The 24,896-nt window shown below is 41.9% G+C and overlaps 2 protein-coding genes across 2 annotated transcripts in view; one reads left to right on the forward strand and one right to left on the reverse strand.

Annotated features, from left to right (window-relative positions):
• The window catches only part of METTL24 (methyltransferase like 24), a gene marked incomplete at its 5' end in the record, with an annotated part of 26,405 nt that extends 25,234 nt beyond the window's left edge, over nucleotides 1-1,171 (forward strand). The window contains one exon of the mRNA XM_010187314.1: nucleotides 707-1,171. Within this exon, the coding sequence (XP_010185616.1) occupies nucleotides 707-1,021 (315 nt within the window). The remainder of the gene's footprint in view (nucleotides 1-706) is intronic.
• A 9,969-nt stretch (nucleotides 1,172-11,140) lies between these two features.
• The window catches only part of CDC40 (cell division cycle 40), a 38,927-nt gene continuing 25,171 nt past the window's right edge, over nucleotides 11,141-24,896 (reverse strand). The window contains exons 7-15 of the mRNA XM_010187315.1: nucleotides 24,518-24,657; nucleotides 22,869-22,943; nucleotides 22,154-22,199; nucleotides 20,685-20,786; nucleotides 19,637-19,752; nucleotides 19,422-19,555; nucleotides 14,565-14,641; nucleotides 12,238-12,382; nucleotides 11,141-11,326 (exon numbers count right to left, since the gene is read on the reverse strand). Of these exons, the coding sequence (XP_010185617.1) occupies nucleotides 11,149-11,326; nucleotides 12,238-12,382; nucleotides 14,565-14,641; nucleotides 19,422-19,555; nucleotides 19,637-19,752; nucleotides 20,685-20,786; nucleotides 22,154-22,199; nucleotides 22,869-22,943; nucleotides 24,518-24,657 (1,013 nt within the window). The 3' untranslated portion in view covers nucleotides 11,141-11,148. The remainder of the gene's footprint in view (nucleotides 11,327-12,237; nucleotides 12,383-14,564; nucleotides 14,642-19,421; nucleotides 19,556-19,636; nucleotides 19,753-20,684; nucleotides 20,787-22,153; nucleotides 22,200-22,868; nucleotides 22,944-24,517; nucleotides 24,658-24,896) is intronic.

The raw sequence follows: 24,896 nt of genomic DNA on the forward strand, positions 1-24,896 counted from the left end.
CACAGCTTCTTTCCTGCTGTCCCTTTTTCTTTGGAGGAGCTGCCCTTAAAACTCTGCACTCTCTGCATCATTCTCTTTTGAATTGGTCCTCCTCACTCAGCATCTGTGGTGACGCCTGACAAAGCTTCAGACAGCAGCTTGGCCATGGGTAGCTGTGGCCTGTGCTGTTCATAGGGTTCATTTCATTTTGGCCTTCTCTTGCACTTGTGTGGTACGCATAGCATCTAGCACACAAGGACCCTGCTCTACTGTGGTGTGAGTAATCACTGTTAATGTGTTTTCTTCAGTCGCTGGATTTTGTGATGGAAAAATAAGGAACAGTAATGTGTTAGTGTCTTTGTTTAGTGAGATGGGTTTCTGTTTTCCATAGCTTTGATGCTACCACAAGATTTGTGGGGGAACAGTAACATGCTCTGGTTGTAGAATCAGCTGCATCAGACACCTCAGTGTACAAAACTTTTCAGACCAGGAGTTGGAGGCAGAAGGAAAAGGGCTGTGAACAGGCAAGTGTGAAACTTCACGTATGGTCTGTGTTCGCCCTAGGATTCTCTGAGATTTTTAAATGTTGGGTTTTTTTTAAATACAAAAGGAACTCTATGTAAGAGCAATTATGCATATTATCAAATGGACAAGCCTGGCCTCTGATGTTACTGACAATAATTGCAAAGCCCCTCATTTTCACACAGTAATGGTGTTTCTGTTGCAGATTGATGTCCTCAAGGCAGATGTGGAGAGCGCTGAGTGGAAGATTTTGGAAAACCTGATCCTGGATGATGTTGTTGAGCAGATAGGACAGCTGGTCTTTGAGGTGCACATCCACTGGCCTGGGTTTGAGGTCAGCGGCAACGACAGCACCGTGGTACGGTACTGGTACAGTCTGCTCCGAGAACTGGAGCTGAAGGACTTCAGGCTTTTCCATACCTACAAAGACTTATCAAAACCACAGATGTTTCTGAAAAAGGAAGCCTTCAACGCCAGTAGCTGTTACAGACTGAGCTGGGTAAATACAAGATGGAAATAGCAGAAAGGAATTTATGATGTGTGACTGTGAGCCATCTGGCCCCGTAGCGTTATTGAAGAGGACTTTGGCGTCACTGGCTACAGTTGCTAAATATGCCTACAGTGCCTGCTACCAGAACGGACTGCCTTTTATTTTTATATGTTTTCAAAAGAGCTGGAGAAGATAGATGGTGCAGATTTGCATGGCAGTGTGTTTGCTGGTGGTTACGCTGTCTCTGGGGACAAAGGTCTCTGTGAAAATTTGTCTGGGGCGGTGAGCAGCACCGCTGCTAGTGTTGAGGGCATCCCCTGGGGCTGTGCCGGGAACCTCTGCTCGCTGAGCTGCACCAGCCCCTGGGCAGGAGAGTGCTGGTGAGCAAGTGCCTTTCTCAGGTAAAGTGTGACTTCTCTGTAAAGTGCTCATCTTCGATTGCACCTTCTTTACTTTGGCCTTGTTTCCTGTGGAACAAGTTTTCAGCAAGAATAGTGTGTTCTTCAACCCACTGGCAATCTAGCTGAATTTGGCAGAGGCAGAAATCGCTACCAAACTAAATTCCTACCTGTTTCATTGGGCAGCTTCAGAGTGCTCTGACTTTGGCTCTTGAAGGCAGTCTGGCTGCAGGGAGTGAGTTCAGCGCTTCTGACACAGGAGGCGGTGGGACAGAGAGACTCAGCTGCTGGAAACCCTGCGGCCAGCGCTCCCCCTCCTAGCCCTCCAGAGAAGATGGGGCTTCCCTAGGTCATCTGCTCAAATAACAGCTTGTTTTAAATTTCCCTTAGCAAATGAGTATTCATCTAGCCAGATAATGATTTTAAAGGGCTGAAAGTGAAACCTGGTCTTTTCTGTTGATTTGTTTAGGGGTTTAGTTGAATGTTTTGCTGTGTCCCTTCTCCAGCGCTGCGCCTGGATGCCTGCTCCCTCCTCAGCACCTCCCTGGCCTGACCACTTCTCCCTGGCATGGGCAGGCCAGACCCCCGGGTCTGCACCAGTGCTGGCAGAGGAGGTGCCACAGGCAGGGGCCCTGGGCTGTGGCCACGCTGGGGGTCTACAGGCTGATGTCTGCGCTGTCTGAATGGCACTGCCAGGAGCCAGTTCCATGAGGAGCTAAGGAATGGGGAAGAGGTGAAAAATAAAGAGCAGGTTGGGTTTTTTCTTATCTTTAAAAGAATTTTGACATTAAACTTTGCATTAAAATACAAGATGACACCACTTCCATGTCTTTATAACTGCCTTTGGTTTCTAACTTCTGCAGGACAGTGTGTTCCTTGCCCAGCGCTGTGTTTTTAACAAGCCTCTCTCTTTCTCTGTCTCCCTGTTCTTCCTTCACTTGTAGTCCTGGCATTTCTCGCTCTCCTTTCAGACCCTCCTTTCCTTCCTCACCCTCTCCGCTGCCTCAGCTCCCTCATCCCCTCTTTCCCAGAGCAGGGCCCTGCATTGGACCTAACGTGCCCACAGGGTCTCAGCAAGCAGCTAAAGGGGAAAAGAAAGAGTAGGAACTATTCCTTCCAACCATGCAAGTCAGCTTTCTCCCAGAGGCACTGCTTTGCTTCACTGGTGGATTGAGCCATCCTCTCACCTGCCCCAGGCTTCGCCCTCGAGCGAGGCATCTGCTTTCTTCCTCTCCACCTCTCTGAGGGCTCCCACTGCCCCAGGGTGGGCAGAGGCCGCTCTCCCCAGCAGAAACTGCTTCAGGTCAGCTCCCTTTCTCCCAGCAGACCCTGCTGGGGTGACAGCCCTTGCTCTGGGGCTGGGGGGAGCTGCCTGCCCTGGCCCCAGTGTCCACCTCCCATCAGGACCTGCAGAGCCTGTTGTGGGGCTTGAAACTGCTGCAGTGAGTCTGGCCTTGAGCATCCATGTTGGCCGCAGAGGCCGCAGACCTCAAGCTACTGTGGAAGAGGCAGAAAAAACCCTGCTCCCTGTTCCGATGGTGAAGGACGAGGATGGTGAGGCGCTGGTGGAATTGGGGGGAATTTTAATCTCTTCAGTGAAAGCCAGCTCTGTGCCCTCAAGTGCTCAGATTTGTATCAGTTTTCCAAATCACATTTGAAATTTTAACTTGTGGTTAAATGTCAAACCCTTTCTTGTTTAACAAACGCACGCTGGTTTTCAATCTACTGCCTTTCAGTCATGCTGACAGTGCCTTGTGTTGGATGGAGTCTCTGATTTACTGCTTCCCCATTTTATTTTCCTTTAAAAACCAAATCCATCTACTTCTTTAGTTACACTAGGATTTTCTGAAGTGAAGTTTAATTCTAGGGGGACTTAACAATGGCTTCCGCACATCAAACACCTCATTTAGGGAAGGAGAACGGTACAGCTGGATTGGAACTGCTGACCAGGTGATGCTCCCAGCTGTGCTTGTGGTAGGGAATTAAGCAGGCAGCATACACAGGCTCTAGGAACAGCTCTCTGGTTAATTATTGAGATCCTTGGCACGATTTTGGCTCAGGCCATCCAGGACTCTCCCAGATGATTTCTAGGCACAGCCATGGTGTTAGCCTAAGCCAAGGACAGCTTGGATGCAGCCACATTGTTTGAGACACTGAAAGAGTTTAGTAAATAGATAGACATGGCCAGGCCATCTTTGTCAGTTTGCCTCAAGGCTGGGGAGTACCTCCTGGCACTGTTTTATTTTCTGATGTAAATGTAGCTTCTGATTCCACTCCTGCAAATCCCACCTGGACCGGGGGGAGTGAGGGGCTTTGCAGTCACCCAGAGCAGGGCGCTGTGGGGGCCCACCACCTCCTCTGCTCTGCATCCCCCAAAATCAAGGTGACATCTTGCTGCTGTGTTGGATGTCTTCTGTCCAAGATATGGGGCAAAGCTCTTTGCACAGGGCCAAGCTGCATACGGCTGTCCCTGAGCCAGGTAATGCACAGCCTGAGGGAACCACGACCTCCGAAAATGGGTAGGAATGCCCTCTCCGTGACAGCCGTGCTCCTACATTACATACCAAGGTTGTTTAATGATGCAGGTCCATGAGGAGATTCATTAAAATGCAAGAGGATGCCAGGATTTCCTAAATTGATACCAGGTTGTTGGAGCGATCGCGCTTGCTGCACCGCAGTATGGCTCAGCTCCCATTTTTCAAATAACGGGGTGGCAAAAGCCCAGCTGTGAGTCCTGATTTATTAATAAAGCATAAAAATAAGAGCTCTAGCACTGCACAGGTTTTTCCTTTTGATTAGTCTTAGAGTAACGAGCATAGTAGCTTATTATCGTTTACATAAGAAACCAATAGATAGAGGTTAAAAACCAAATTACATTATCTCTTTCTGATGTTAAAACTCCAAAGGGATGCACGTCTTCCATCATTTATCGCCCTGAAGAAAAAATCGTGATGTGTGTGTAAATTACAGAAATGGAGTGGAGGGCCATCCTGGTTCTTCTCCACTTAGGAGTTTAGTAAACCTTCAGCTAATCTCTTATTCAGGATTGCGCGGTAGTGTCAGGAACAATTCAGGCTGTAGCAAATACATCTTTGGCAAGAAAAGATTCCAATAACTATGGTAATTTTAAGGAAACCTTATCTCAGACACAGGATAGATAAAAGCCATTTATCATTCTGGAGGCAGTTATGTGATATTATGGGAGAAAATGAACAGCTCTTATTTTATGTGCTATCTATGCCTTTCTACTCCGCATCTCGTAAAGCAGAGTTACAGCCTTGTTGGCTGAGGTCTTGCTTTTGTGCCCTTACCCGTTCTCTTTTATTGATCACTTTTACCTAAAGGAGAGACTCTTAAATGAGTTCAGTTCCCGTCTCCTAACGACAGCTGCCAGGTGGGTGCACAGGGGCACAGGTCAGCGCTGGGTGACTGCCACAGGGTTGGGCTGGCACTGAGGGATGCGGCATGGTGCAAGTCTGTGTCCACCCACTGCCGTACCCAGACACCATCGGCCCCTGCCTGCTATCGGTCTCAGCTGCGCTCCCTGCTCAGGAGGCATCTCCAGCCCATTAGGGACAGCACTGGGAGAGAAAGACAGGGATCTGGGACTGCCAGCACCCATGGGCTCTTGCTGCTTCAGCTAGAGCTGAAGATCCACCAGCAAACCCTGCTGGATTTACTGCTATCCTGACAGCAGGACATCCGCACGCATTTGGCACCTGTGTTTGGGCCTGCCTTGCTCCTGTAGGATGGCTCCTTGCAGGGAGCATTGCACTGCCCAGGAGTGGCTCTGGAGGAGAGTGGGCTGTTGGGGAGACTGTGAAGCAGGTGAGGAGCTTGTGGAGATGATCTCCCTGCAGGAACTGCGTGCCACATCTCTTCCCAGATCAGACCTGCACAGAAACCGTGGTAGCTGCCCCCTTCTTTAAGAGCTAAGTACAGAGTGCACCATTAAAACCATTGCGGGCAGGATGTTCTCCCATTATAGCCACAGTCTGGAGACTGGTGACTGTGTGGCCATGCCCAGACCAAATCAGGGCAGGGCAGGAACACAGAGGCCAAATCATCCCAAGTCATCAGGTGGCAGCCGGCAAATGCAAGTCTCCTGACTGACCTTCCAGCAACCTGCTCAGCAATGGGCTTGCACAGGGGTTCATCACAGAAGAGTGGTGTATCCCATTTCCTGAGCCATTCTGTGCCATCTACCAGGTGCTCCTGGCAACTTCAGCTGCCCCAGCGTCACTGTTACAGGTACTGCTCAGCTCTGCTCTCCTCTCAGGCTTCTGGCCCTCCATCCCCAGGTGCATTGGGCACCTCCCTGCCCTCCCTGCTGGCATCCACATCAGCTCTCCAGAGCAGCCAGGCCATTGGCTCCAGCCAGGCACTGGGTGAAACACAGCCCAGGAGCCTCCCTACTGCCCACCCCTCAGGACATCCATGGTGGCCACAGCAGTGCCAACCCCAGCTAACAGGGACAAAATGACCAGGTCTCATTCCTGAAGTGGAATTGTTTTGGCATTTAGTTGGACACCTCTACGAGGATGTTCCAGCTGGGTCTAAAGTGGCTCTTTGCAGAGATGACCTGCATGTAGAGGCAGTTTTATTTGCCTGTACACACACAGATCCTTCTGTGGCAGTGAGGGCATTTCCTTTTCAGAGAGGCCCACAGTGATTTACAAATCACTTACGTTTGTGAATCAGAGTTTACAGGTGCTGCCCATCACCTGGTGAAGATGAAGCAGCGACAGATTTGAATCTCCCAAACCACCACTGTTAATGGTGCAACATGGGCTTTCTGTAGGGAATCCATGGCAGCACAGAGGGAGATGTATTAGGATGCTAACGCTCTTCTCCAGGGGAACTGGTCCCTTTCCAAATGCCACACTGACTTCCTTGGATGTTCCAAAATTTGACCAAAGGTCTGACCTCCTCCTGCACTCCAGTATTTATCACATGCACTTCTGGCCCCAGGCTTTGATCCCATCGGTGACTTGTGTTGTTCTTCATCAGCGCCTCTCAACTGTGAAAGATCGGAGGAAGCGTAAAGGGAACATATGTCTGGCCGTCCCTGGCAGATGCCAAGAAGACATATTGCCCGGTAGCACACCTGAAGAAATAGCACACGTTCTCCCTGGTGAATTATTCAACAACTGACACCATCTGGTTCATTCAGAAGCTTTGATTTTGTGAGCTTTGTTAGCCGCTCCCTTGCCCTTAAAAGGATCCCCAGGGTTATTTGGTTCGGAATCACTCTTGATTTCTTCCTGCCTGTTAACACAACAAATGTCACAATGTGACCTTTAATTGTAGTCAGTGCAGACCTGGTTTAGTGCCGGTGGAAGTTCAGAGCTGACCCACATCCAGAGACACATTTATCCCTGCCTCCTGCTGCTGGTTTTCAGGGGCAGCATGTGCAGGGAAGGCCTGGCACTCAAAGGGAACGGCCTGTGATGATGAGTGGAGTTCTACCCTTCAATAGAAGTCCCTGTTCCTGTCAGAGTTTGACTTGCCCTGTTGTGAAGCATTTCAGCTGGTTCAGAAAGAGACCTTTGCAGAGACAGGCGATGCTACATGGCTTATCCTGATGGGCAGGACGTTATGCAAGGAGAAAACATGAGCCTGCTTTGCACTGCATAAAACCACCACCTCAGATGTGAACACCAATGCAGCAAAGTTCTGTGGTGTACACAGTACAAAAATTCTGTAAGTAATCAAAATGCTCCTGCACTGCAGCTGGTATTTTCCCCACCTATATTTGAAGTTCCATTTCTGAATCAAAACCAAGCAGCGTGAATCCCACCCGTGCATCCACCTTCAGATATCTAGAGTGACCCAGAAAGGCTCAGTGCTTTAGGATTTAACACATTTTAAATGTTCTATCATACTACAAACAGGTCTGAGACCAAACTTCCAGTGTAGCTGGCAAATTTATAGGTCCCTTCCCCACTGAAAGGCATTGCAACTTGTTTCTAAAAGCTTTAAACTCTGCAAGGAGCTTCTGCAACCATAACCCTGCCACAAGCAGTCTTCTCTGAGTGCTGCAAGACACCTGTGGTGTATCTTTTTTTTTTTTTCTTAAATCAGCAAGCCAGACAGAAAAGACATATTTTCCTGCAAGATGTGAGACACAAATTTTGAGTGTATGCTAGTGAAGTCAAGTCAATCTACAGTAGTAAATCCTTAAGTAGTCTCCAGAGGATCAACTTCCTTGGAAACGGATTTTTTCTGGTGTACAGGTTCAAGTGTTTAAAGTCTTCCAAGCAAAACTCCCCTCCCTCCTCCGCTCTCCACGTGTTCCCCTCATGCAGGCTGCTGTCATATGGAGTCTTCCTAGCGCAGAGGAGCAGGGTTTTGTAATGACCAGCTGGTAGAAAGACGGGAAGTACACTGTGTTACTGGGCTGTCAGATCTGCAGAGCTCTCTCTTTAAATCAGCCTTTAAAAACCACAGTGTTAAACTGCGTATATTGAACATCTGCCTGTTGCTAAAAATTGGCTTTTTACAAGGCAATCTTGGACTTTTCTGGATGTACAGTAATTTAGGTATTTGTTCTTGTAATGAGGGCAAAGACTGAGCAGCTCCATCTTACCGAGGACGATTATAAACTCTGTGCAAGACAGATGCCAAGACCATCTGCTTCGAGATAGATGGCCTTCTTCACAGCAAGCTGCATGAGGGTATGTGGGACGTGTCCCCCCCTCTCACAGATGAAAAAAGTCCAAGAAAAAGAAGGCACAAGGCCAAAGGAACAATCAAATTTCCCAGGCAGAACTCCAAGAAAGATGGAGAAAGCACACTTATCTGTAAAGCCTTCACTGTAAAAGTAATTGGTATTAATAAAAGTGGCAACACATTGGCACATCTTTTCTGGAAGTTACAGATGCACAATCGAAGGGTACAAAATTAGGGCTTGCACGTATTCCTTCCCGGCAGCGCAACAATGTTGCCTCCAGCCCTCCCGAAAAGCTCCTTTTGCCTGGAATCGCTTTGTTGCGTTCTCCGCCTAAGGTCAGAGAAGAATAAATTGGGGGAACTCAAAACATGCTCTTCCCTTTTCTCCCAGAGCTGCCTTGCCCACAGCTGTGTCTGCTCACATGGTGAGTTTGGCCTAGGGGTCTCAGTCTAGACTCCTTCTGACCAACATTTCTAACAGAGCAATTTCTCGTGAAACATGAAATGGGGAAGGTAAGAGAAGGCCATGATTCGCGTTAATTAGCCCAGCAGGAAATCGTTTCCCAGGTGGCTGCTGGAAAGACAAGTCTGGACTCACACCACAGACACTGCACACCAGCCGAGCTGCCAACGCGGACTTTGGAGTCTGCAACTCCCCAGCTGACAAGAGGGAATTATCCCCATAAAAATTCCCCCTGCAGGCTTCGATGCAGATGTGAGAAATTCCGCAAAAGATTAATGCGGTGACCAACTGCGAGGGACAAAGGATTTTATCTGAAAGTTTCTAGGGCAATTCTGATTCCAGGCTTATTGCAAACATTTAATCCCAGTTCATCAACTCCAGCAGAATGCACTGAGTCAACTTTCCTTTTGTTCCCCAAAGGCAACGCTCAGTATATTGCTACTAAAGTTTATATGCCAAGTATAAAAATAAGTGTATAAACTTGTGTGTGTATAGATGCACACACACACACACACAGTTCTGCCTGGTATGTGACACACGGAAAAACACAGTACCAACTGCCATGCTGAACATTTTGTGTATTAAGATTTAAAGGCTTTTAAGCATTTGGGAAAGATGCTTCTGATAGCCATTCCTGTGATAAGTTTCTTTATCTGCTCTATTCCTCCTCTCCTCCCCAGTTCCCTGTACTTAGAAGCTGTTAATAGTCAGGGCACACTGCCACACTTCCATTTAGGAAATGTATTTGGCCAAAGAAAACGGTTCTAAATTATTTCAGCCCACTTCCTCCTGAAGCAGCATCTGGGCCACAGCACACACCAGAGCTCAGCTCCCAGCTCAGGAATGGAGCCTTCCCTGTGAAAACCACCACGTCGGAAATTCACTCCCCGCAACACGGCAGCAGCTCACTCCCCCCCACCCCCTGAAGAGCTGAGAAACAAGAGCAGCGCCTTTTCTCCGTGCAGCAGGGATGGTCCTCAGGATACACCAGACCAGTGCTTTTCTCTCTCTCCAGGCTCTGCCATTTCCTACCTCAGCACTTCCATGAGTGCAAAGCTCGCCAATACCCAAGTAAACTGCTTGTGAAAACAGGCAGAGTTTTTCCAGTACTCAATGCTGCGGAGATGGGAAGGTAAACAGAAGCACATAAAATTGGTGCAGTTATGTGATGGCATAAATAGAAGGACTCTCAAGCTAAGCTTTAAGGACTAAAAAGCACAAAAGCTCCATGTTCACTCACCAAGGCCTTCCAGTACTCCTTGAAAGAGCAGAACTGTCTTCTTCATCAATCAAAAAAACCCCAAACCAACCCCAACGCCTCAAAACAACCAACACATTTCCTTCTACCTACACAAGTTGAAATACTTTACATCTCATCTGCGGAAGTGCTTCATCTTCTATCCTGCTGTCAATTAAGGCAATTACTTTGCTATTGTTTATAATTGATGAGCAGTGATTGGATTTATAGTAAACACTACAGTGTAATTCAAAACTGTAATTAAAGACTGATCAATGGGATAAAGCAGTTACACATTTTTATTGCCATTATGTGCTCAAAAAGAGAGTGGGTAGGGAGCTGAAATGATTTTCTTTTCTTCCTTCCAGCTTGCATTAGTTCTGTATGAACAGTGCATGAGAATGAGTTTATCTGAACACTGGTGTAACTGCAAATTAAAATACCAAATGGTAAGAAATGTTTTATATGGACACTGTTAGAAGAATTGAACAAAGATAAGAAGACATTTTTATAAAAAAATTTATTAAAAATAAGTTCTTTAAAAAGAAAAAGTGGGACATGTATATACATTAAATTGTCAAAAACTTTATGGGGCTTATAATACAATGTATTCCAAACTGAGCAAGGGACATTCACTCTTTTTTTTTTTTAAATGTGTCATGCTTATTGGAACTTAACAGGATATGGGAAGAGAAAATACAACACTTAACACAACCATTGCAAGCAAAATCTTGAAATTGAGGAGTACTTGCAGAGATGAAACTTGGTAATGAGCATGATGCTACTGCTAAAGACAGAAACCAAGAGTTTATTCATAAAGTCTTCAGTTGATACAATTTATCTGACAACTGCTAGCTCCTGATTAGTTCTTCATTTCTACTGTGAATTAACAGATCTTAGCAAGTGGCTTTGTGTTCTATAAAGGTAGAAGTATTCTGGAGACAAGAAAATACTACCCAAAACCATGTAAACAAATGCATCTTTTCCAGCTCTACAGCAGTAGATATCAAAGATTTATTCTTAGGAAAAGTATTACACAATTGCTGGTTTTCTCCTTTAACTCCACACATCTCTGACAGCCAGAACCACAAAAATAGTTTTTTCTTAAAATTACTTTATTTTACAAGAGTGTGTTGCACAAACAGTGACATGACAAACTAACACTTGATTCTGCAGGCTACAGCCTCTTCAGCTTCTCATCCTCAGAGGTCATATTTAGAACTAAATCCTTTCAGTTGTGTCTTCTGAAGATTTCCCACTTTTAGTGCATATATACAGCTAGCTGAGAACTGCAGTACCACAAATGCCTACCCATCCTTACAGCAGAATTCATTCTCATATCAGATGTATGCAGAACTTGCATCTTTAGATCTTCATAGCATCCTCTTCAGTCCCATAGTTTAATAAGACCATCCCAGCCACACGTAATGACTTTCGATGTTTCGTGTGGATGCCACACTGCACCAATACAGACTTTATCATGTGCTTTTAATCTGCTGTAGAGTTTTGTTGTCTTCCAGTCCCAGATGTTAAGTTTTCCATCTGCATCTCCAGATATCACATAGCTATATTAACAGGATCAAAAAAAAAGCTGTGTCACGTGTGAAGACTGCTTATATTATAATATTATTACACTGAGCAATGGAAAAGAGCTGCACCTAGTGAGCTTTCTGTCTGGCAGCCTGCAAACATACCTACCAAAGAATTAGCATTCATGCTGTGCTCTAAAGTGCACAAGTCCCGCAGAAGGTGATTCATCAACTGTGAGGTAAATGTGCTAAGCTGTGCGATTATACCATACACCGTGGTACTGGAACTAAAGAGAATACATCAGCAAAAGGGAAAGTGCCAGAAGTTTATCTAAAATTTATAGACACTCCTCTCCACTTTTTCTTCCAGTTTTGCTGAGGTTATTCTCCAGTTTTATAGTAATGAATATCTTATGTAGATACAATGGTAAATGTATGGGTATATTACTAAGCAAACAGGACAAAAAAGATGGTTCTCTGAATAATAAATGAGGATACCTACACCAGACCTGCAACTAGGAAAAACGGGGCAATCTGAATCCAAGGTATTCTGGACAAGTGCATGTTGCAAGAATAGACCCTGTGCTGCAGACCATGCACAAAAAGAGTCAGATGCAAGTCAGAAGTGGAAGCCTCTTGTGCTGCAACAGGGCTAGGGAAAACATGAGTCTCTGGATGGTTTAACATCAGTGTAAATCACCTTTGCAGAACAGGCAATCTGGACTACATGGACTGTTTTCTAAATGTTGCTCAGAGCAACTGCGAAGTTCAACTTAGCCCTCTTGCATGACAAGAGCAAAGTTTCCATTCTGCTGCTTGGCTGAAGAGCACTGATGCCAAGGTAACAGCAAGGCTGTGCATCAATTAACATTGCAGAGGATTCAAAAAGAAATCCAGTGTCTGTGCCCGCAAGTTTTAAGATGAAGCACATTCCCACAAAAACTTACCTCATGTCAGGTGAAAAATCCACTTGACAAGCATAGCCAGCTACCATGTGACCTTTGAAAATTTTCTTTTTGTTTAATCTGAATCTGTTCTGAGCTCCAAAAATCAGGATTTGGTTATCCATCGACTGGCAAGCCAACCACTTCCCTATAAATGCAATAAACAAAGGTGGTATCAGAGTGCTGCATCTGAAGAAACAGACTTAACTAGGAAGTTATAAGAGATTTTTGTAACCCCTCTTGCACTATCTTAATCTTATGTATCAGGGTTCTAGGTATCAGCTAATATTGCTTCTGCCTGGTACAACTGCCAAGAGGCAAAACCTTATGTTTGACAGGATTTGGGATGCCTGTTACTACAAAATACACTCAGCACTGCAGAAAGATTCTGGCTGTTAATGTGCTGCATCAACCCCACTGACTTACTGGGAAGTTTTTAAGATACCGAGTAATCTTGCTGGTGCACATAATCAGGTAATCCAGATGAGGTGAAAAAACCTCATCTAGCTGCAATCTATTTGATTACCTGTTTTGTGGATACTCTAAGATGGTCACCTTGTATTTTATGGGAAAACTGGGTCTAAGGAAGACTCAGGAGTTTGAAAAAAGTGTAAATTTTTGCAAATATTTAGTATTCTCTGCCCTAATGGAATACAATTTTATAAAGATATTTTAATGAAGTAAAAAAAAAAAACCAGTCAGGCTTTTCTAATCTTAACTCTATCTCATCTTGCACCTTGGCAGTGCATTAAACCCCTGCCTGAGAATCCAATGAAGATGATGTGCTACAAAACACCATAGAACAGGGACTTTTGTCCTGATCTCTGCATATTGCCACTGCATCTACAGTGTTTTATGCAAACAGTAATAACATAAAATGTGCTGACTCAACTGTAAAACTGATCACGCTTCCAGCTACTAGCTTGGAATTTGGGGATTTTTTTCAGCCTCCCCAAGAAACAAATCAAGTGTTTACCCCAAGCATGTTATTCTCCTCCTCTTGTTTTTAAAATGTTTCCTGCATTGCTCAGGAGGAAGATACTAATTGATGAGATTCATAAATTAGTGCCCTTAAGCAGAAAAGTTCCACCTCTGTAAAATTTTCAATTTACTTTTCTTTAAAGAACTCATTCAACTCCAAAATGATGCATGATGTGTCTGGCACAATCTGCAGGATAACTATTCTGAAAGAACTTGTTTTGTGCGATATTGGACTACTGTAGGTCAAGATAATATTAGTTAATGTGGCAGGTGATGTCTTGAGCTGAAAAGATGACTACTTCAACTCTAACATTATTAACTGTCTCTTCTCATAAATCAAATACTCAATTGCTGGCCAGCCAGAACTGGGAAAAAAAAAAAAAGAAAAATCCAGTATTTCAATGTGGAAGAATGAGATGAACTGAAAATCTGGCTCAGAATACAGCAAGTTGTGCAGTTTCAGAAACAGGGCTTGAAACAGGCTAGCTTAGGAAGCTAACATTTTAAAATGTGAAATTCTCTCTCCAGAATCTTCCTTTTTATATTAGACACTCACTTCTATTGTTAAGAATAATGTGTTTACACTGCAAAGCAAATACAATTTGATGCTGATAGCCAGCTGAAAACAAGTTGATCAGCCACTACTCAGCATAATGGGACTGTTAACTGTAAACCTGGCAACACTTTAATACTGTTGACAATAAAGCTATTTAATTTTGGCCAACACCAACAACAGAGATTTTGTCCAGTTAGAAGGATTTTCACAGATTACTGGAGGCACTAAACCTTTATCCTCCTTCAGTTTGATTTTAATTGAAGAACATAAGCACCAGTGAAACGTTAACATACAGGAACAGCGAGATAATTTGGGGATTTCTCTTACGCAAGAGTTATTTGGGCTATATTCAGAACAGAAAGGAACAGCATTAACAGGATCACATACAACATCAGTTTCTACTTTAGCAGTGGCACCACAAGGACTGCTGAACTTGCTTAGTACTTTGCAGCCATCGTCAGTTCCCACCATTGTTTCTCTTAATATTTTAAATACAGCAAAGAACACATGGTAGCTCTATGAAAGAAAAGAGTCCTTCTGTCCTGTCTGAATGAAGGTCTAAATTTAAATTGATACACTTATCCTGATATAACCCCTCATTTTGTCATACTTGTTCTTTTAAGACTTTTAAATCAAAAGCAGATCCATTTGAATCTTGGAATAAATGCACATGCTGATTTGGGGCGGGCAGTGGGACGTGGTGGGGGATGCAACATGGCAACATTACAGAGATACTATCAGTAAGACATGCCTATGCAAACTAGGCCTAAGAAGGCAGTAAAGTATTACTTACCATTTGGAGACAAAGTCACAGCTGGCATCGAATGCATACTTGGCTCAGCAATGTACTTAAAGTCTACAGGAATGTCCCTGCAAAAGGAAGAAGTATGTGTTTTATGAAGACATGGAGATTTTCCAAAGGGCTGCCTCTCCAGCCAGCTGATTTACTCAGCCCCTGAACCATGGAGTGCGTATGGTGGTATTGAAAGGAAGGATGTGCAAAAGCTCAAAAATATTATGAATGTCCACCTGGAGAGCTCCAGCTGTGGAGCCATCTACAGAATAAGCTCTGACAGAGTGAATTTACCCCAATCAAATGACCCAGAGCCTAAAGCAGAATCATAATTCCAATTGTTAAAACTGTAACACAGACACTCTGTTGTTTCCAGTTTAACTGCAGCTCTTACAAAATTCTTATACAGGTAGCAAGAATAGACTGATATATGGATTTATCTTATTGGAATGTCTCACTGACTTCAGTTTTGTTTTAACTAGAATATTTCTGCCTTTTTTTTTTTATTAAAGGAAAAGAAAACAGGAGTCTGTGCCTTGTCTGACGAGGCCTTTTTCTTCCTGCCCAAATAGGATGCCAGCCAATTCCAAATGTTCCCAGCTGAACTGAACTGTCAACTCCTTGGTCTCGATTCCATACAGTACTGTGCCAGTGGATGTTAAGAACATACACTGTCCTGTACAAAGGCTTGTGGATCTAGGGAAAAAGCAAGTACAGCCTAATCCTTACTCTGCAGAACTGTCATTTGGTTTTGACTATATAAATTGAATTATTAATGGGCTGTGCATATACACAGCATACGTTATACCCTACGCTGGAAGGCTGGTAAAAAGGGAAAGCATGCACATCTTTCTCATTAAGCAAAAGAAATCTTCAGCAGAAAACAGATTTGATTAATGTATTCAGCAGAAAACATAAGCAAAATGTTCTGTAGCAACATTAATTAATACAAATGGGATGGTTATGACTTCATTATCTAATTCATGCAGTAGAAGAGCTGCTGGGACACTATTGGAGCAGAGAGTGTGGGTGGCTGCCTTGTAGTCGCTGACCGAGCCTTGCTGGATGGCAATACAGCTTACATTAGCAAGGTAATTACAATTCTGTTTTATTGTGGAGCAAGTTATTTCCCATCATCTTGTGTTAAGTAACGTGCACATGGGCAGCAGGGTGAGAAGCTGCTCTGTTGTCAGGAAGCAACACAAATGCTCCGTTGAGTTAAATGTTAAAATTGTTTTCCCCTCTGCATAAGAAGGGCAACCCACTTAATACACCCTGTAGACAAGAGCACACACAGGGATAACTGGTTTCCAAGTGGGCAGACCCAAACAGGATAAGTCCACACAATCTCTGAGGCTGAGCAATGTGACAGCACAGGAAGTACAGTCCCCTGTGCCCCATCCTACCCTTTTGCATCAATACCCAAACAGCTTCAAACCCCACCTGCAACAAAACACAAGGTCATCACTGCAGTAAGGGGACACACTGATCAACTCCCGACATCCAACACCTCCTCAGCCCACTGTCATCTGCAGTCCTCAGTGTCAGGCAAAAGCAATCCCATTGGAAGCCCCATTAAAAAGTGTCTCATCACAGAAGACGCATATCCAACGCTGAATTGCACTGCAGTGAGAAATTCAAATGCAGCATAGGTTGTCCTGCCTTGTCTCCCTTTACAAACGAAGGCAGGCTCACCTGAAAAGTTTTAAATATCAAAAGTAGTATCTGCTACTCAAGATCTAGAAATGTGATACTCTGGGGTTCTAACACTTCATCCCCAAGCAGGAGAAAGAAAAAAAAAATCCTTTTATAGAAAGAAGAAAAAAAGAAAAAAAACCAAACCCAACCCAATCCAATTTGAGGATCTGCACATCACGAAAAGCTCTCTCAAGAGACTACCGACCTCTACCAGGAATGATGGAGAGAAGAGGCCTGCTGAGGGGTATGGCTTTACAGAGATGACCAGCCTCCTAAGCTTGCCAGGATAACAACAAGCTACCACTGCATAGTTCTTGCTTTGCTAGCTGGCTTGAAGGTAAAAGGAAATAAAAGCCTCCAAGGTAAATTGCCCAAATAATTTCCCTGTTTATCCATGTAGGATCAGACATACATGAAGCAGACAAAGACAAAATAACATTTTGCATTTCTAGAAGAACAAACACAGAATATGATACCCATGTCAACCTTAATATCCCTGCTGTAATGATACAGTCACATGAAATACAAAAGCAGACATATTCTAAAGTACTCCTACTAAGACTCCTAAAGAAGTCACTTAGTCTGCAAAAGCGTGTCCTATACTTTCAACAATCAACCGACTGCAATTCAGTGTACAGCACAGTGAAATCTCTGCATGGGATGAACTCCTGGGGAAAGTAGATTTAAATTCTCGGGAGAGAAGTTCCCCGCTGTGATGAAGTCTGACACAGCGTCCTATTACCAGCTCTGGCCAAGTCCAAGTGTTTACAAAACATACTACTGAATTCCTCTAGACAATTGAAACTAAGCAATTAGACTAGCTTTAATTACTGGCTTTTAAGGCCATACTCAGGTCATAACTACTTCTGCTTTGTTTCTGTAGGATACTGAAGAAATACTGTAGTGAAGAAAATCTGCAGAAACATGCCAGAAGATGCAGTAACCAAATCACCCTCTGTTGCAAATTATTTTCTTTATGAACTTAGGGAAAAAAGGATTTGTGGTGCAGCACAGAATAATTTGCCATGGAAGTTTTCAAGCTCCAAAAGCTTCTGTACTGAATACTTTAACTCAGTTTTAATGTATTGTAAAAATCTGGATCTTGAAATTACAGAAATATGCCTACAGACCAATTAACATGTATCAGGGCAGGTTGCGGAGAAAGGTTTTCAAGTCCTGCCTAGGAAGACAGCATTACATTTGCTTTTTATAAAAGAAACAAAACAAAAAAAAGTCCCCAATGACTGTATTACAGAATATTGCCTACAGTTGAGTTCCCTGTTATCTGAACAAGAGAGCTTTTTCTTCAGCGTACAGCAAGCTCAGTACATATTTTTTTCTTCAGAAGGAAAATACTTCTGCTACTGGAACAATCAGGTTGCGATGTTCCCATGCCAGAACCTTTTTGCCTTTCCTGCTCTTCCCCACAGAGTGACTAAATCCACCCACTTCGCTGTTTATTTCAGCCATCAACACAAAGCTCACAAGACAAGGGCAATTTGATCTCAAGGAAGTAGCAGATTTGTGCAAGCGAGATCCTCCTCCCACTCGCCAGAGAGGAGACACTCCTTAGCAGATACGATATTGTGAAGAATTTTCTTTAAGGAGCGCAGTAAATATACATGGGTCTAATTATGAAACACTGAACAGAGGCTCTCTTGGAGTGACATATGGTGACAGCATTACATGTCTTGCCTAAGCCTGGGTTCCCAGACTTTGGTCATTACCACTACTGCTACTGGCAATGATAGCAGACGATCACAGACATGCTGAGGGTTCTGCTGGTTGCTTGGGTAACATTCAAATACCACAGACCGGAGTCCCTTGTCTAGGTTTTTTTAAGGAAAAAAAAACTAGGAAGGAACTGATTAGTCACAGAGCTGTTGAACTAGCATCCATATTGCGCGACAGCTTTGCATGTGTGAACAGCAAAATGAAATGGATACCAAAAGATATGAGAGTGATTACTTCAAAATGAAATTTGAAATCCTAGAGAAATCTTAAAAGCCCTAAGCTGGAAAATCCTAGTACCCAGAACATTGCGGAAAACATTTCAGATAGGAGAGATCTGATTTCACCCCAGATGTGATAAAAATTGGAAGCAAATGTTTCTGTGAGTTTTTCTCAGACTTTCAATTTTCTGTCATCTATTGTATTCATACTGTGGGTATCAAAGATTGCCAAAAAACCTAGACTACCAGAAAGCCAGAAATGAAGCTACACTGAACTAGCTATTTCATACATGGGCCAAATATTATATAATACCATGCACATCCAAGTTCAAAGCTTTCAAAACCAACACGCGCTAATGTAACAGAGCAGACATTTCTTTTAAAGGTTAATTTAAGGGCTAATGCACCCTCAGGGAAGGGAGAGAGAACAGAGATCACTAGTAGAGTGCAGCGAGCTTCAGGCTGACAGAGCTGTTTTATGCTTTCTTTGGGAGAAAAGGAAATCTGTGAAGTATCCGAGCATAAAGCCAGGATGGGTTGGTTAATATTCAGCAATGTTCTAGGATGCAACTGGTTTTAAAGATTAAAATCTCTAGAGAAATTATTCTAAAAGATACAGTACTAAGATAAAATATTAATAATTAATGCTAAAAGTAAATACAGCCCAATGCCCATAAAAAACCAGTACCAATAAAACAGAGGCTACTTAAGACATTTTAGTTTGCATACAGTGTTTTGTAGCTTCTAAAAGCAGTTTTCAAATATTGCAGTACAGTAGGGCAGTAAGCTGTGGACAGCAATTCACTATTAGACATTAAGAATGATTTCAAAGATATATAAAGTATTATACTAAGATTTTGGAAGAGATGTTTCCTTTCACTGGAAAAAACATTTAAGAACTATGACCCATATTAGACAGAGTGGCAGTATGCAGGAGTTTGCAGAGTATATCCCCAACTTCAACAGCTACCGGAAATTAGCAACAATAGCTGAGACTGTTCTGGTTCCACTTTATTGTGAAACATTTTAGCTACTGTATATATAAATACATAAAAATTCGTAGACATTTAAAATTCAGCTTTTCCTCAGCTACCTAGAGCTCAGTACAATCCAGTGTCCTACGTGCCACATTTATTCTTAAAAATAAAATTTCTTCTCAGTTTGCTCATAATATACTTGAAGTTAAAATTCAAATTTTTAAACTTACCATTCCCAGACTCTTAAACTCTTGTCATCAGATGTGCTCACAAACCTTCTATTTTCATCCACAAACACAATAGTGTTGACAGCTCCCAAATGCCTATCGTATTCCTGCACAATCTCACCGCTTCGAATATCCCACTACAAAAAAAAGTCAGAATAAGACTTTGTTTTTTGCTAAACATCATAATTTTTAGAGGAAGAGATATTAAGTAGACATACCTGCACAATTTTCTTATCTGACATTCCTGCAACAAAGAGATTTTGTTTATCTTCGTCAGGATTGAACTTGACACAATAAGGAACCTTCCTGTTTGTGAATCTTGAAATACATTGCCCTGCAACAGAAAAGCCATTCATAGTGCGTCAGGTTGGAAGTTCTATGAGCTGATTAGTTCTTTGCAGATATTGATAAAAACCATTCATTTTACTTTCACTTTACTAACAGCAGGAAATACATGTTTTAAAGCCATGAGAGGATTAGATGGTAGAAATTACCCTGCTCTTTGAATTTCTTTCAGATGTTTGTATGCACACACCTGTATAAACACAGACAAACTGTTCTGTATGTATCTCTACTACAGCTTTCCAAACAATATAAGTACTCAGTACCCTGTATGTCATCAGGACATATATCGCAAGCTGACCACTGTCTTTGCATAGCATCACCTCCTTAGGGGTCAGTCTTCTTGACAAAAGACTTCAACAGAGAAAAGAATTTCTCAATCCTAAACCTAGAAAAGGTTAACAGTGATCCAACTACAAAACAAACCACTGACTTCTCATAGCCTCAGGCATAAATACCCTGACTACACAGTATCTGAAACTTATAGAAGCCTGTTTTAATCCAAAAGCTCAATACATTTTTCAGGTGTCTAAAGAACTGAGTTCAGACTCAAGCCTGGAGAATCTGACTTACACATTTCCGGCTGTCACCTGTATTTTATGCCTGTAAATGTAAACATGCAATTAACTGATTTGGTAAAATTCTGTCTTTTGGCTGATAATTGTTCTAGCATTACAAATAACTATCAAACTTCTCAAATAAAAAGGTACAGAGGTAGTGTCAATTGCACCATAACAAACAACAACAAAACATGTAGAAAAAAGGATGACTATTCATCCTGTAATGAAAGCCTAAAACACTAAACTAACAGACGATATTCAGGATAACTGGAAACATCCTGACTGACTGATAATAATAAAATCTTGATATTTACTATTAATTAAACGTAGTGCCAAATAACAGCATCTACAAATACAAGTTTACCTGTTTCAGTGTCCCAGAGTTTAAGATAGCGGTCATATGCGGCACTAAGAAACTGAGTGCCAGCATTATTGAAACAGATGTCTCGAACAGCTTTACTGTGTCCTAAAAGACAGAAAAAATGCAATGATAAACTTTTAGCCACTCATGCTTAGAATTGATGTTGGTTTTTTAAACATTATTCAAGCTAAATGTTCCAGTCTTTAACAGTGCAAAGAGAACAAGGAAATCACATACCGAAGTTCTTCATAAGCACTAGTAAAGAATGATTCAAGTGAGAAAGAAAAAGTAACTCCAAAAAAACCAAACCCCAAATTCTCACACCTCTAAAGCACTGGAAAGAGAATCAACAGCACTGCACAAGACCAACCACTGTGCATGATTCATAAATTGATCTACAAGCAGAACTTTAAGTACTGTTGCCTTCTAAACATTAATAAATGACAACATCTAATGAAAAAGAGGAGAAACAAACACTAAGAAGATAAATTTAAAACTAGAAAATAGGTACAAAATATGGGAAATATTAGATCAGAAAATTAAGAATGCTTCATCTGGTGTTAACCTTGCTACCCCTCAACCCCAGTACTTTCATCTATCCACTGCATCAGACTTGTAGGAGATCTCTGTAGTTAAAATATTGGCACAGTAACTTAAATATAGCAAAATAGCAGGTGAATCTGGTTGATAATTAGGATCTTTTGAGAAAAACAGTCAAACTGTTCAGAAAGAGCAGTCTATTGACAAAGAACCTTTTTTGAGCCACCATCTTTGCCACACTGCTGTCATCAGAAATATCGGATGAAAAGAGACTTCTTTATTGTTACTCAACATATATTCACTCAGTGTTCTAGAAATGTTCCCATTTCAAAAGGAGAATCAGCTGCTTTTGTTCTGCATTCAAGGCTGCTAAGTTTGTATTTCTCTCTCAGCTATCTGCTTTAAAAAGCACCTGCTTAAAAGGCACCAAGAACAAAGACAGTACCTGGACCTAAGAAAGATTCCCATGCTTTTGCACCATAAACTCAGCATATTCCCATGCTTTCACACTATGAACTCAGCACAGAAGAGACCACCTATTTAAGATGGGGTCACCAGACCATGAGATGCCCCTCACAGCATAAATATAGAGCGCTGCTGTTCTCAACATGAAGATGGGCAATTCAATTTCACAATTCTGCCTTTGGAAAGGAGTCTTGCATAAAGTACTGATGACTGCAGTACACTATTTTTTTGTTTTAAGGGTCATACGGAGTTTATACATTACATTAAATTGCTTGGAATAATGACAAAAGTTCACTAGAAACTTGCACATTTTCGATTCTTACTGCCAAGATTATATTGCACACCATTTGCCTTGGATGCCTACAAGTCCTCTCTATGATAAATTACTAAGCTAACCTAAATCATATCCTTCCATGAAGTTGTTTTAAATATACATCAGTTAAAAAAAAAAAAAAAAAGACTATTACCAATAAATGTTCGTAGACATCTTCGATCACCATATACTTCCCATAGCTTGGGAAAAAAAAGGGGGGATGGGAAGAAAATATATCAATTGTTAAACAATAATGATGTTGAAATTAAGTGCAAACATATATGGCAACATCTTTTAAGAAACTAACTACAAACATAGGACATCTACTGATTAATCAAAACTATTTACCCAGGATTTCGGAAGAATCCTCTGTCACCTTCTTGTTAGCAAAATCCCCTTAAAATAACTAAAATGCCCATACCATATTCCAACTTCAAAGCCCTAAGGGTTTGCCGATTAAAAAAAAATAAAATAATCAATTTTCTAATGTGATGTATGCTGGACCAAAATAAGATCAGTTCAAGACCACAAATGCTTAATAGAACACTTCAGCAGAAACCCACTGATAGTTGTAAAACAAGGCTTCACAGAAAATTAATTATTAGAACAATAAAGACAATAACCTGAGGAACTTGGGACCTTCTAAATGCTATTACTAAATAATTAACACTGTTCTAACACCCACAGTCTTGTGTATTATTTCTATCTTTGTTCCAACAAATCTGTAATTTAAAAACCAAGTAAGAAAAATAGATGTAACACAGACAAAAGGTATTTGGTAGAAGTACCAAATGTTTAAGTATTCTAAAATGCATTGTCTGTATTCAAAGATGGTATAAAATATATACATGAAAACAAAGATAACTCACCTTAATTTTGCAATCCATAGAGCAAGACAACAGTATATGCCCAGAGAGAGGAAACAATCTAACTGCACTGACACCCTGTAAATAAGGACAGAATTAAACAGTTAAGGGGAGCAACTAAGTATTTCCTCAGTTTAGTTGCCCCCTTTTCTAAGCAAAAAACAAAACCTTATCTTAGTAAAAAATACATCTATTATACAATGAAAAGAAATAACCTACTGACATTCCATTTGAGAAACAGTGATGTGTTTTGAACAACTGTTATTGGCAACAAATTGATTCACTTCAACAGCTGTATATACACCCTCCTTCAACACACCATTACTATGGTAAACACAGCAAAGAAATACAAATTGTGGGTCTGGACGACTCTTGCTGCGTAACAAGCCTTTTTAGGTGTGGCAGGTGAGGAATTTTTCCACAAAAAGTTTCTGGCCAGCTCCATTTCTTACACATACTACCAGCGGCTTCAACCCATGAACTCAGATTCCCTGGGCACAGCACCTCCCCATCTATCTGTATTTCAGGTACTCCATCCAGAGGAGATCCAAAGAACCACCAAATACTCATGATTACATGTCCCTTGTTTCCATGTCATGTCCATTACTCTAGTCATATTCCATCCATTTCCTCCCACCCCTGGTCAAAGTTGGGTGCTTTATCCTCCCTACTGTTGCCTACTTATACTCCTCAGCTTTTCTAGATTTGTCAGCCCATCTTTCTTTTGCATCTCATCGACACTGTTATTGATCTCTTGTTTGAAGGAAAAAGCTACTTTATGCAGTCTGTTCTAACAGGGTAACAGGCAGAGGAGTGTCTAGAGCTTTGAGGAGAAGATGTTATTCTGGAAAGCACTGATAGTTTCAGCTACAAGCTCTTTGATGCTACAATCATTAAAGAAGAGTTCAGAGCTGTGATTCAACTGAAAAAGAGTAAAAGCTAAAAGTGTTTCCTGCATCCTCCTTTCTTCCATCTTTCAGATACCATTAAGGTGCTGTCCATTGCAATATAGCACATTCCCTCAAGCAATACTGAAAATTAAAGACAAAAAGGAGCAGCAAATTGAGTATAAGCTTTACAAACCTGATCAGTGAAAACACTTTCTTAATACTAAAGTTATGTATATAGTTATGGGCTCTGGCACTAGAAGAAACTGTAAATGTTAAGTACCTCCATCAATCAAAACTCTTACTTTGAGGAGGTGCACTTCTCAAAGTAATAGCTATATTTAGGAATCCTGTAATGCTGATGCATCATAATCACAAAACCTATGTATCTTTTCCCAAGTTTGAGATGAAATAACCCTTAACTACTTTTACTATTAAAAGAAGTACACATTTTCAGGGATCTCTAGAATTAGACTTACTCTCATTCATGTGGTAGTTTAGGAAATAACTCCACAGAAGTCACTGAATAATATTTGTTCCTTTAAAGCAGGTCAGGAAGTAATTATGCTCATGAAAAAGTATATGCAGGTAAACAACTGCACTTGAGCAGGCAAACATCTTGTGCGAGCATGTAACGCAACCAATTACACGCATAATGTGGTAAAGACAAAAATACTCCTTCCTTCTGCTGACACTTCAGCTTTATAGGATTTACTAGCTTCAGACACAGAGTGAAGTGGGCTTTTATGATACACAACTTTCTACCTTTGTATGTCCAGACCACACGTGGATTTGTTTCTTTGGAAGATAGCACTTCTCAGGTGGCACTGTTGAACGGAGATTAACTCCAACATCTTGAGGGACATGAAGATAAGATCTTCCCTGGTAGTCATACATTTCCTTAACTGAAAAGGTAAACAGAGAATTCTAAGAATCCAGGAACCTGTACTTTAAGAGGGTACAATCTTCAAAAGGCTCAACAGCCACACACAATTAAGGTTTTTCTCAACACAACTGCTCTGCTGTGAAATGGGGTGGTGGGAAAGAAAAACCTACTTCATAGGACACAGATGTGGAATCTTAAATATTTGACATCAGTTTGACATCAAATTAAGTAGTTTCAGCAAAGTCTGCTTGGAATCTG

Source organism: Mesitornis unicolor, unplaced genomic scaffold, assembly GCF_000695765.1.
Source record: "Mesitornis unicolor isolate BGI_N332 unplaced genomic scaffold, ASM69576v1 scaffold1696, whole genome shotgun sequence".
Lineage (NCBI taxonomy): Eukaryota > Metazoa > Chordata > Aves > Mesitornithiformes > Mesitornithidae > Mesitornis > Mesitornis unicolor.